The sequence below is a fragment of the Limulus polyphemus genome, unplaced genomic scaffold, assembly GCF_000517525.1.
Source record: "Limulus polyphemus unplaced genomic scaffold, Limulus_polyphemus-2.1.2 Scaffold2673, whole genome shotgun sequence".
NCBI classification, from domain to species: Eukaryota; Metazoa; Arthropoda; class Merostomata; order Xiphosura; family Limulidae; genus Limulus; species Limulus polyphemus.
Genome location: NW_013668283.1, coordinates 154,645 through 168,374, shown reverse-complemented (window position 1 = coordinate 168,374; position 13,730 = coordinate 154,645). Strand labels below are relative to the sequence as shown.

General features: G+C 34.3%; 1 protein-coding gene across 1 annotated transcript in view; it reads left to right on the top strand.

Moving 5' to 3' along the window:
- The first annotated feature begins 424 nt into the window (after positions 1–424).
- LOC106467589 (calsenilin-like) overlaps positions 425–13,730 on the top strand; it is a 27,987-nt gene continuing 14,681 nt past the window's right edge. Inside the window, exons 1-4 of the mRNA XM_013927949.2 lie at positions 425–509; positions 6,813–6,937; positions 8,339–8,408; positions 12,505–12,578. Of these exons, the coding sequence (XP_013783403.1) occupies positions 488–509; positions 6,813–6,937; positions 8,339–8,408; positions 12,505–12,578 (291 nt within the window). The 5' untranslated portion in view covers positions 425–487. The remainder of the gene's footprint in view (positions 510–6,812; positions 6,938–8,338; positions 8,409–12,504; positions 12,579–13,730) is intronic.

The window sequence follows — 13,730 nt, the reverse complement described above, 5'->3', positions numbered from 1 at the left end:
GTTTTATCCTTTCTGGTTTCTGTTGTTATAGTTTTATCCTTTCTGGGTTCTGTTGTTATAGTTTTATCCTTTCTGGGTTCTGTTGTTATAGTTTTATCCTTTCTGGGTTCTGTTGTTATCTCCTCCATTTATCTATCTACCTGAAGAGTTCAAGAACATGTATATCGGATGTATCTTCGTTCCAACGTAATAAAATCTAAGCTGCGGTGTATTAATCTATCAATACCTGACGCTTTGTAGTTCAGGTATTAGAACAACGCATAATTCAAACTGTTTGCTGTTGTTCTTAGTTTCGACTCACGAAGCTGGGTTGCTCACGTGACACCAGAGGAAGGTTTGGATGGTCGATAAGTGTAGAAGACTAAAGGCAGGCGAGGAACGTTACATTTAGAGTGCTGACGATGAGGCTGGGTTAAGTCAACACTACTATAAGCTGTTGCAGAAACTCGATTGATTTCGAGTCCAGGTAACCAATACTCCATTAAGAATGTTTGGAGGCAAGAAAAAAGGTAGGAAAAAAAATCAAATTTTCAACAGGTTTCCTGTTAGGACGAAACTGTGAATATTGTTTTTCTTCCAGAGCAGATCAAACAAGGCAGATAATCAAGTTAACAAAAAAAGGCATGATAGTCTCGTCTAATTACTAACGGAAGTATTGTTTTTCAATTTCACGTAACATTCACGAGGGCTATCTGCGCATGCTGTCTCTAATTCATAACTGATAGACTGAGAAGGAAGGCAGCTAGTCCATGCCATCCACCGCCGATACTCGGGCTACTCTAATCAAATATTGGGATTGGCCGTTACATCATAACATCCCCACGACTGAAAGGGAGAACATGTTCGATGATAGGATTCGAACCCGCAGTCTACAGGCTGCGAATCGAGCGCCCCAACCATCAGGTCTTAATGAAGTACATCCTTAAAAACTACAAATTCATAAATTCATGACTCCATCTATCTACCTATCTGTTTGCATATATATATTTCTATCCGTCAATCTTCTTTTTGTTACCTATTTATGACTACCAGCTGCGTATATTGTGAAATGCATATTTGACGGCACATATCAGTAAAGTAAGATAATGAGTTCTTATTTTAGGTTTTATTTCAAAACTTTAGTCCCCAGTGGAACAGCGGTATGTCTGCGGACTTACAACGCTAGAATCCGGGTTTCGATACCCGTGGTGGGCAGAGCACAGATAGCCTATTGTGTAGCTTTGTGCTTAATTACAAACAAACAAACAAGACTTTATTTCAATCTCAAAATAATAATAACAAATAAAAGATGGTGACTTGTTTCTTTTTCAAATATTCTACTATTAATATACAATATTAATATTTACTGGAATTCTGCCATTTTCTTTCTTATGCTTGATGTAACGGACACGACCGACAAAACAAATAATATAGACTGCTTAATCTTGGGAATCTGAAATTTATATACAGCAAATTACTTTATTTAGTAGAGACATGTTTTTTCAGAGCTTGTTTCACTGTCTAGTTTTTCTGCTTTATCTTAATGATAAAAAGTCGTTTCTACTAGGTCGTTTTTCGTTCTATTTTTGACGGGATAAAGAAATAAAACAAACTGAAATCAATTACTTAATGAATAACAGCACAGAATTCTTGTTTCCCTGTTTGTAGTTAAACACAAAGTTACACAATGGGCTATCGTCGAAACCCAAGTTTTAGCGTCGTAAGTCCGCAGACACACCGCTGAGCCGCTCGGGGGGGGGGGAGCAGAAGACTTCCTGAAGACCTGCGAAACAAACAAAAAAAGTTCCAATGACTGCCACGGTAGCACCTACTTCATGGTTGCAGACTACCACAGTAACACCTACTTCATGGTTGCAGACTACCACAGTAACACCTACTTCATGGTTGCAGACTACCACAGTAACACCTACTTCATGGTTGCAGAATACCACAGTAACACCTACTTCATGGTTGCAGACTAATATCGTTACGTACTGTACGAATCAAGCGTGGTTTCACCGTGTGGTCTCACTTGAATAATCATTCGTAATTATTAGCCCAAAGTACGCGTTCAAGTCGATGTTGTGTTAAACAAAACAGTGTACTTAGCTGCCCAGCTGTGACACGAGTGTTTGGTTAAGTAAGTTACGTAACTACAGAATCGAGAAAAACAAAGACAAATGTACGTTTCAGAAACATTCTATTTGAATTTGATGACGAGGAACTCACTTTTTAGAAAATAAGAGTTTGAAGACGGCTTGATTGATAATGAAGAAAACTTTATTATAAATGTAGGACGTTTTGAAAAGGTTCATCCTCAGCTACCTAAGAATTCCATTTATTGCTACCATAGTATCGTTATGGTCGTAAAAAAATGAAATATTTGTGAAACTTACCATTGTCTTTGTTCTTCCTCAGTTATACCCATGGAGTTTCAGCAAGTAACAACGATTTCGAGTTTTATTTATGTAAAGAAATAACTTTTGATTGGAAGGAGATCTTGCTTCAATAACTTTGTCTTAGAGTGTTAAGATGTAAACTTACATTATTATCTCAAAAAATATAATACCAGACTTAATAAAGAACAAGTAAAAAGAGAGTATCGGCTGAAAAAATATTTTATCATATTTGGTATATAATAATTCACTATATCCTCTTGCTCTGATAACATTCAGGGTGACCTTAACTTAGCTTACAGGGCACTGTTAGACATCATGTTTGTTTTTAAAGACACACGATGATTTTATTTTAGAATTTTTGTTGTTGTTCCGAAGGCACAGTTTAGCCCTGTTGTAGAATTCTGAATTTTGGAGCTGGTGAGCCAGATTCGAACCTTTGTAATACCACAAAAAATACTCCCTCCCAACTTTAAGCTGCGGGTAACTTTAAGCTACGGAATATAAGAGTAACAGTCAATCCCTTAGTGTATATGGGGTGGTGGTAGAGTTCTGCTGATAGGCACTTTAAGCTGTAGGTGCAATTAAAGAGTGACAGTCAATCTCATAGTGTATATGGGTAGTGGTGGTAGGGTGATGCTGATAGGCTGCCTTCCTTCTGGTAATACTTTAAAATTAGAGACGGCGGAAGATAATCTTAGTAGCTTTGAAATAAATACAAATAAGGGGTTGACTGCCACTCTTAAAATGCACTTACAGCTTAAAACACATGGAATATTTTGTGATATTGCAGGTATTAAAACCCGGCTCGCCAATTGTAAAATCCAGATCTTTACCAGTAGGTCAACCCGCGCCTGTGAATACAACTACTCGCATATTTACAGTTATTACAGCCACAGCGATTATTCAAAGAAGTGTAACCAACGTCATTTCCATTGCCCTGTAACATGCAGTTTATATGAAAGTTAATTTTGCATAGGTTCCAAAATATGATTATGAGATTGACAGTTGCACCGCAAAATTGCACAATATATAACAGATACCCCCAAGCTGATTACTGCTGCCCCCAGTTTCAATATTTTGTAATAACAAATTCTACCAGCTTTATGAAATGGAAATTAATCTGTATCATGCACTAAGTAAACTATGCCCGTAGCCTCGAAATTAAGTCATGGCATTGTATCTACAGTACAACAATGTATAATAATTGTAAACTTGACCTATTACACTACTATTATAAATGAAAAATTAATAAAAACTTTCATTTATAGATTATTAATAATGTCTTCATTTATATTGTAAAAAAATATTACAAAATGATCCAACATGAAAGTACACTTCATGTTAAAACGTGTCAGATTTTATTACAATACTAGCTGAGGTATCCGTCCTTTGTCCAGGTTACGAACTTAAAGAAATGTGGAGGTGGATGCTATGATAAATAACACAAAAATCCTAACTTTCGCAATTTTTTTTATAACATAACATATTATTACAGTGTTCATTATTACTTCACTAAATGTTTTGTATACGGTTTAAGAACTCAATGTGTATATACTTAAAACATACACTGTGTGATGGTCAGGGTGACTTTGTAGGAAGAGGTAGCGGACAAAGTTATGACGGTAGTGGTGCTTTCTGTTACCCGCTTTCAACACGCAGCTCTTAATGTCCTTCCACAGCGTTTCACGTGATTAATTATAGACGGTCATTGGCCGCAAAAGTGTCTTACGGGGCCGAACTTGAAAGGTTACGGGTCAAAGCTAGGAAATTGATACGAGTCAAAAACGGCTCTTCATATCAGCCTTATTGTGGTTGTTAGAGTAGAAACTACACCTGAGTTTATATGTTATTGCAATAGTGGTGACAATTTTTTGTGTGTGTGTATGTCCTCCCCCTAGACAGACACACACATTTTTGTTCTTTATATATAGATCTAATTTAGACAAGAACAAATTTTTCATTTAGGATTTTTTTAAATGATATAACTTCAGTTCTTTTTCTTTTACACACAATTGCTCAGCAGTAAGTCTGAGACCTTATAACCCTAAAAACATGAGTTTCGATACTCGCGATGGATATTGCACAATAGCCCATTGTGTACCTTTGTGCTTAACATCAAACAACTTTTCTCGAGTTAAATTATTTTTGAATTTAATAATCATTCATTGCTCAAAGAAAGGTTCGATAAAAATACGACCATCGTCATTAATTTACGATTTTTACCAGGTTATCTGTTTAACAACTTTATAGTTCAAAAATGGAATTCTTAATATGCAGTTCAAAATACATAATATTTATCTCTTGTAAAACTATCGTTAGCACCAGGTATTTGCAACAAAAAAGGGGGATTTCTTAAATGTATTTTGCGAATTTCCTAAATGAAAATAACATTTAAATTTTAGCGTAATAGGACAACAACAACCTAACGAGAAAAATGTAATATCATCTCGACTGCATATCTTGTGCTGCATGCTGATGCTAGCAAGGCCTTGTACTCATCACCAGAACCCATTAGGCCATCTGGCTATGTGATAGCTTTCTGGAGTTGGCGAGCTCTCTTTCGTAACCATAACTCCACTTTTAGATGAGGGTATTGCTACAGATTAGCTTAGATCGTGATTTTGTAGCACACTGCTATCCTAAACGCCCAGCTGTGCAAGTACCTCCGCTTTCATGAGGAATATTGAAGGCTGTCCTCTTTGAAATATAGTGTACTCTTGATCTACGTCAATCTCGCTATACGAGTGTCCTTCATCGTATATAATTGTGGCATTTCTCTCCATACGGTTTTTTCTCAAGTCGGTATTGCACTGTCGAATGGCCGGGAATTTGCTGTGAATTATATGCATATGTGCTATGCATGAAAATAATTTTATATATGATTCTTATATGTTAATTTACGAATGTTAATGATGTCACTTAAAGCTTGAATAATTCAAATCTCATTGGTGTTGTATATGAACAGACGAAGTTTCAACATCTTACGTATCATACTCCTAACTGAACTAACGTTTCTGTTTAGCAGTTACGAAACACTCGACATTTTATTAAACGGATACGTCTGAGTTTCTTAAGCGAAAACAAAGATCGAGAAAATAAGTGGAACCTCAAATGTAAGAATTTGGAGTAGTTAAACGTTTGTAAATGAAGGAAGAAGAACCTGTCCCTCAGAATAGAGACTTTATAAACTTGTCTAAATAAAACCTAAACTAAAGACAGAAATGCCACAACTATAAATTCAAGAGGTAACGTAACCAAAAGTTCTTGATCCCTAAAGAGTTCGTGATAATACCAAAGGTCATTCTCATCATATCACAATCGTAAACAATATATACTAACGAGATTTCATGTCGTGAATGCGGTCGAAACCAGTTTAATAAGCAGAGACGAATACGTCAGACTTCCGAAATTTTGTGTTTACTACAAATGATCTGATGTAAAATGTCTAGAATACACTAACTCTTTGTTGCGAAAAAAATGCATATATATTGGAGTTTACTGATAAGGAATGAATGTAAAAGCAAAAATAAATAAATAAAGATTATGTTTTCAAGTTTTTCTACAATAAGACTAATAACATTGATCATTTCTTACACTTGAGTAAAGATTTTTCACAGTGTGTCTGTTCGTGCGTATTTTAATGAAGCATACGCACAAATATCAACATCTTAATGCGACTAGCATAAAATAACCGCGCAATGCTACGGGGTTCAAAGGCCCCATGATGATTCACAGAGACCTCGATGTGCTGATACAGCTCCTCAGATATCCTCAATTACTTCTATAGCTACCCAATGTGGGGATCCGTACCCGAAAACAAATCTCATTAAGACACATGCCCGTGTACCTAATCTCATGTGCCACTTTTGGTCCCGCTAGATGGTGAATAGGGGCATAAACACAGCTTCAAACATGGCGCTCCGATATCCTGAGGGGGGGGGGGGGCTGGAACACAAAATCCGATGCCAGATTCAGGTTCGACGACTCGGAAACCCTACTCCTAGAACTACATCGTGTCTGGGTGGCCTTCCGGGTGCGTTGTAACCCCTTGGTTGGGGCTAAGGACACCCACCGGATCACCTAGAGTCCACCTGCCGAGTTTGGACTTGCTAGATCCAAAACTATGGAAAGAGCTCACACACAAACAAAGTCACAAACACACAAAATGAAATGATATATGATGCTCGTTTGAAGTAACAGTAACCTTTATACGTCAAATAAAAATCATTAAACACGTTAGTTTGTGGCGTTTTATTTCCAGCAGATAAGACAATCTTTTAACGCGTTTTTCAGCGAATCTAATTACGATATTAAATAACACACGCACACACCATTAATACACACTACAAACAACTTCATTAACTAATGGAGCATTGTGAAAGACGTGTTTCTGACGCCACCTTTGGAGAAAATAATTAGTTTGCAATATTTCAGATAATGAAGGAGAAGAAGAACAATCACATGTCACTCGCTACAAACCTGAAAGGTTAGATGTATTGTGCAAGGCGACACATTTCACCAGAAAAGAAATACGCCTCATGTATCAAGGATTTAAACAGGTTCGTATGTCTCGATGAAACACGTATAAAATATTTCAGTTATAATAAATTCAGCATGTAGCTCAACACTCGAATATAAAATAGTAATAACCATAAAGCAAAAACTTTAAAACATTTTTCCCCAAATTTCATATCATTGTTAAAATATATTTTTATGTTATATTTTTCACAGTGTGATATAACCGTTGAAATACTGTCTTTGTGGTATTTCAAATCACAGTCGAACTTTTGAACATTGAAAAGCCGTAATATAGAAAGTTAGTTAAAAAAGAATAAAACAATCCGTATGAAATAATTCGCATTACTGATTTGGATGTCTTTTATGATTCGTTGATAATATAAAAAAAAATCTATTCTGCATGAGAGTAGACACGAATTTACCTAAGTTAGCATCTCTTTGGGCCCCCTGGTAGATCAGTGGTAATTTTACGAACGTACAATGCTAAAATCCGAGGTTCGATTCTTTATGATGGACAGAACGCAAGTACTTCATTGTGTGGTTTTGCGCTAAATCAAGCAAGCAAGCAGTTCGACGACGCACACAGGTAATAGCAGTTGGTTTGCTTTTTTAGAATGTACGCGCAAAGCTACATAAAGAATATCTGCCATAGTCGTCCCTGATTTTAAACTGATAGGCTAAAGAGAAGACAGTTAGTCAAAAGCACATACCACCAACTATTGGGCTATTATTGAGGGACGAATAGTGGGATTTGACAGTTACTGTTATCGCGTATCCAGGGCCCTAAACTTTGGAGCGCGTTTTTGGGTTATAAACGCAAACCATGAACCTTCAGATTCGCAATCCGAGCACAATTTGCAAAGATACTCAGTATGTTAAGAATGCATTTTCACAAGAACTTTCAACGACAGTTTCTTTTCTTAAAGTAAAAACAATATTTTTGGCCGAATTCTTTTATTCAGAAATTTGGTCTTTAAATTATTAAGGTCCGTTATTCACGGCATATGATTTCTGTGTAATACACCTATTTGGAGAATAGATGTCAAATGTATGGATTTCGAGTATGCTTTCAAGACGACTCGAACAATTTTTTGTTGATAACGAATTTAAGAATAGTAGTTATTTTATAATCACTTTGCTAACTAACTTCTAATGCACTTTCTGAGTGTGATTTTAATTAAGCCTAATGCCATTTAACTTATATCCTAATTGTTTTACGAGTAAGAGCTTCCAAACACATTCCATTGTGTTCAGTGTTTAGAGAGCCTATTTCTAGGTGTTTTATAGAATTGTTTACATTTCAATTACACACAAACTATATTATATTCATTCATATTTATTTTCACTAGCATGTTGAAATATTAACTCTAAAAACTATTTAATACACAAATATTAATACTTTATGTACATAGTATTGTTCCAATAATTATTTTTGAACTTAGGAATGTCCTACCGGAATGGTTAACGAAGACTCTTTCAAAGAAATATTTTCTCAGTTCTTTCCCCAAGGCGGTAAGTAAAGAAACAGTTGGAGAAATAAGCTCTATCTTATACTAAGTAAAGATAGCTTTGGTTTCCATACGAATAAGGATTAAACAAACAGTTATTCATCAATTACTTACTGAAATCAATTCCAAGTCATAAAAATAAAACATACAGCTGTAACCAAAATATAGTTTATATTTATCGTAAAACACCAGTACTAGGCATATTACATTTATAAACACTACATTCTTTATCTACTCCTTTAGAAATTTTCAAAAATTAGAAGACTTTATAATAATAGTATTCCAACCGTACTATATTACATTACCTATAACCATTGCCGACGACGCGTTTCGCTCAGTCCAAAACTCTTCAGGCCGGCTGGAATACAACAGGCCTGTGCTCTATGACAAGTATAATTTTTATCATGTTTCGCCAGCTTGTACAAGGTGTTTAAACCATAAAAATTATAGTTTATATTTCTCAGTTATAACTAAAATTTCAATTAGAACACTGGTTTATAAATAAAAGTGTCTCAGATTTTAACAAAACTAACTGTACCTGTTTTTCAAGATATGCTGTGAGAATATTCCATGTTTTGGTGTGTATTTCTTATGTATAATGAAATATATGCGGTTTAAAAGACACTGATAACTATATATAAATATATATAAACTTCAGGGTTGGTTTTAATTTTTTATGTTTGTTGAGAAACTGAGCTAAGTAGTCAGGTAAGGACTTCTGTCGTTCGAGCATAGTTGTCTCTAGTTTTGTACTGTGAAGGAAAGGCAACCAGTAGGCAGCACTCACCGCCTGAAGCGGCTACTCCTAACCAAATAGGCGGGAATGAGCTAATGTTGTTTGAAACTACAATTTTCAGGTGCTCATGTGCAGATTTTGCTATTTAATATGAGCAACTTTTGCTTCAATTTAAAGACTTAGTTATAGGCCGCAGGTCTGAATAAGGAGGCTATTTTCTTTTCCCAGTTTTTAGTCGCTTAATATTTACACTCTTGATCTCTATAAAAGAATAATTAGAATTTTCTTCGAAACTAAATTTGGGTTTTGTTTATATTTTGCAGAGATTTTAATAATTTGCAGTATTTCGGTCACTTAACACCAACTGTTCGTCTCTCACATTTTAAACATTATAGTATTCCCCGCTGTGATGGATACACTTCTTTAAATGTTATCTATAGGTTGAGTACTTTATACTTAAAACAGTTTTGAAGCCTCACCACATCATTATAGTCCACGTCACAACGTTCTGTCATGATCTATCTGACGACAGTATATTTTGACAACAGCTCTTTAGTATTTCCAATGGATTGTAAGAGTCTTCATTATCATTTTGTAATGTTTAAAGCACACTACTCTTTCCTTCGAGTTTTCCATAATCACATACAATGTCTTCAACAATACCATCGCAAGTTATGTATTCGTATAGTAGTTTTCAGCTACTTGATGTATGCGACGATTAAATAGATATGTCGTGAAAGCAGCTTGTGTACGCGTAACTGATGTCGTTTTCCCAGACAGATATTATTCTTGATTATGTTGGGTACTGTTGCCACTGGCATTTGTGTTCGTGGATACCACACTTTGTTTACCACGGTTAGGGTACGACTTATTGTAGGTTTCTTTATGAATGGTCATAATTCCTCAAGTTGATACACATTCCTTTGTTTTCCAATGCCACTAAGTACAAGGGCTATCCCCGTTTTTGAAATTATAAATCCCTGATTTGAACACATCGTGCGTGAATATTTTGCATCAGATACGGTTGTCTCACACCCTTCCAAAAATGAATAAATCTTCGGTGGCATCACAGCACAGCACCTACAAAACGCCAAACATTGTCAACCCGTAGTTTTGATAAATACCGATTCGCCGAGATTTTATATCGGCTGTGGTTGTCACGTGACTTGCTGATTTGGCATTCAAGAACATTTTAATATGATGTACTCAAACGTCTGTAAAAGCTATATATTCAATTTTATAAGCATACAAAAGTATTACATGTTAAATCAAAAATGCTGCCGTGAAAGCGCAAGTATATTAAATTGGCTAAATCTTGACACAGTGCTGGCTATAAAATCAGTTTGAGATTTAATACAAATACCATATATTTATATGGTAACCTCATATTAAACCAATGCTGTATACTAAGGCTCGAAATAACATTTTAGCCAACAGTAAGCCAACGTTTTACCACTGTAATATGCTTCTTTTTATAATCTTTATTATGTCTGTCGTATCCAAGCCGGTGTGATGAGACCTGCTATAGAAGTAAGACCTCTGGGTACAGTAAATATAGTGTGGTAGACATTTTATTTGTAATTTGACTCATAAGTTCTTATAATTTCAGTATGCAACTAAAAATAGAGCTTATATATATTTTGAGTTTTATTCTTCATTATTAAGCTTTCTTTTTTTATTCAACTATATGTGACCTTTAATTATTTATGAATTATTATAATAATTATTATTAATTATTTATTTTTATAAATAATTATTATTTAATTATTTATTTTTATTTTCTCCCTAATATAAATTTATCTAGCGTATAATCAACTCTCTTATGAAACGATTACCGTTTTTTGTGTGTTTGTTTAGAACAATATTTTATTTCGAAAGGGCATTTTTGCATCCCTTCAATTTGAAAAATTGAAACATACTTAAACTTAGTGGGTATATAAAGATGTTTATTAAGTTTAGATAAGTTTTTTCTAGATCACTGTTAGACAGAAAGAAGCGATCTTATGTTTCACAAAGAACTGGTTGAAATGTAAAATAGTTAAATAAAATGAGCAGCTTATATATATAAATCATAATTTAAAAAAAAAGAGTTTTTGTGAGCTTGCTCTTTGGAATTTTATGAGATTCATGTTTACGTATAGGAGTCTTAGTTTATCTTAATTTAAAAATTAGATTCAACTGTGTTCTGGCACTGGTTGAAGTTTATCTAAAAAGGTCTTCCATATTAATTAACGTCCTTGTTGTATAAGTATAATTAAGTAATATGTCAAGCCTTAAATATGAGAATGAAACTATTTAGAATTACGTGTCTGATTCATCTAATGGATATAGTCGAGTCAGTGTGTTAAGATGTCCCATTGAGAGTGGTAATAAAAAGCATGTACGAGCCTTGCATCCTATTTCATTAATAGTAATAAATTTTAAATAAAAATACCAGTATCTCGTCTTCATTCTTAATAATTAATCATTTGTCACCACCATTATTATGTATTTAATAACTATGCTTCATTCTTTTAAGATGCGTATATCCTTTAATACGACATTTTACTCAGAGAAAATAAAAGATGTAAAATTCTTAATTTATTTAGGTTTCTGTACAGAATTTTTAGATTCATCTTTGCTATGTCATAATTTTTAAACTTATACAGTGCAACTGTCCAATTATATTTATTGCTTAAATTAAAATATACTTTCCATGCTCCTGGCAACCCCGTTTTTTTGTGTTTTTTTTGGGGGGATTCTCATAAACTCACTTTAGAGATTAGATTTGAAAACCAAGAGAAGTAGTCGCTTTACGTTTATAAAAGTAGAGAATAAGTTTCAACTTTAGAGACTAACTTTACTTCCCGCATTGTAAAGATTCACCTGACGTCCTTCAAAGCAAGTAGCCACCTTACAATATTTCATGGTGAATGAACAGTCATCTTAAGTCTTGAAACGTAGAAAAACACTTTACATCTTGCAGGACATAGCATCATCTTACTCTGTTCTAAGTAGAAAGTAATCTTACTCCTTTTAAGGTAGAAAATCACCTTACGTCTTGTGAGGAAGAGTGTAGCATTACGCTCTTAAAGTATAGACAAACCTTATTTCCCTCAGGGTAAAGAGTCATCTTAAAAATTGATAAAAAATGGACTCTCGCATGAGTCATCTTACACATTTGAAGATAAAGGCTCATCTTACGTCTAGCAAGATAGATTTTATATTTTAAATCTAGTGAGACATCTTACTTAATATACAAAATTGTTTTCCAAAATTACACCAATTCAAGGAGACGCTAATAATTGTGTGGTAGTTCAGTTATTATACTTTTGTTATATTACTGTTCGTTCATCAGCTGATGTTTATCATTATTATTGTTTAGACGCAACTCGTTACGCTCACTACGTCTTTAGCACGTTCAAGCAGCTAAGCAATGGTGGAGCTTTAACCTTTGAGGTAAGTTCATATTCTCGCTCAGATTCTTCAGTAAATAAAACAGTCAAACCGAAACACAACCTTTATTTGTTCTATGCACGATTATACTGACATATGCGTTTATATAGAGGTATCATATTTCATTTTCTTTTATGTTTGTTTATTTTAAAGCAAAACCACGTTAGGATATCTACTGTATCCACCGAGGGGAATTGAACCCCGGATTTTAGTATTGTAAGTCCGTAGACTTATCACTATGTACCGGGGGACTTCCTTTCATGTAGAAGAGTATAGATGTAATAATGCCGTCATTAATATTAATGGTGCCAATTTATAACAAGCAATTTTACCTAGTTTTAATTATCAGTCGTAACACAGTGTACTAAATTATTCATAATTTTTAGAATCATTTACATCAACGGGCAATTTATATTATTACAATTTCAAATGGGTTGAAACTGAGTCAAGTTGTAATTTAGACTTAGTAATTAAATAAAGGCCGGTATATCTCCAATTTATGATATTTGCCAACAAGATTGAGATACACAGTTCTCTTTTTTAACACATATATGTTTCAATATACACACTACAATACAATTTACAATAACAGTTATTACACACAATGATTTATATACAAAAATGTTACAAACTTTCAAGCAATATAAAGTCTTCTTTCTAGCCTGGAACTTCCTTGATGTCTTATGGGGGGTTCACGATAAACGAGTTAATTACGAGTTGATGTAGGTACAATTCACTTAATAGGGAGCTAGGTAGCCCTGTAGTTCTCGCTGATCACACGCCGATTACAGGTCAAGTTTCCACCAATGACTTAGGTAATGTTTTCGTAAAAGTGCTAATGTCCGATGTGAATTCATCGAAGTTAAATGGTTTGTAACCCAAACTGGTGTATTTACGTGTTTTACACTCACAAAAAGAAACCTATCATTCTACTTGTTGTTAAACAAATGTTTAAACAACTCTACTTATTCAATTATGGTTTGTAACATTCGAAATTTATAAATGTTCCTGGTTAAATATCTTAAGTTTTCCGATTAATAGGTGTTATAACAATCACAGTTATAGCTTCCGAAGTTTATAGCACAATATGTATGGAAAACAAATAATAGAAACTCTTTTTTTGCGCGTCATGTTGTTATATTTATAGGCGTGTGG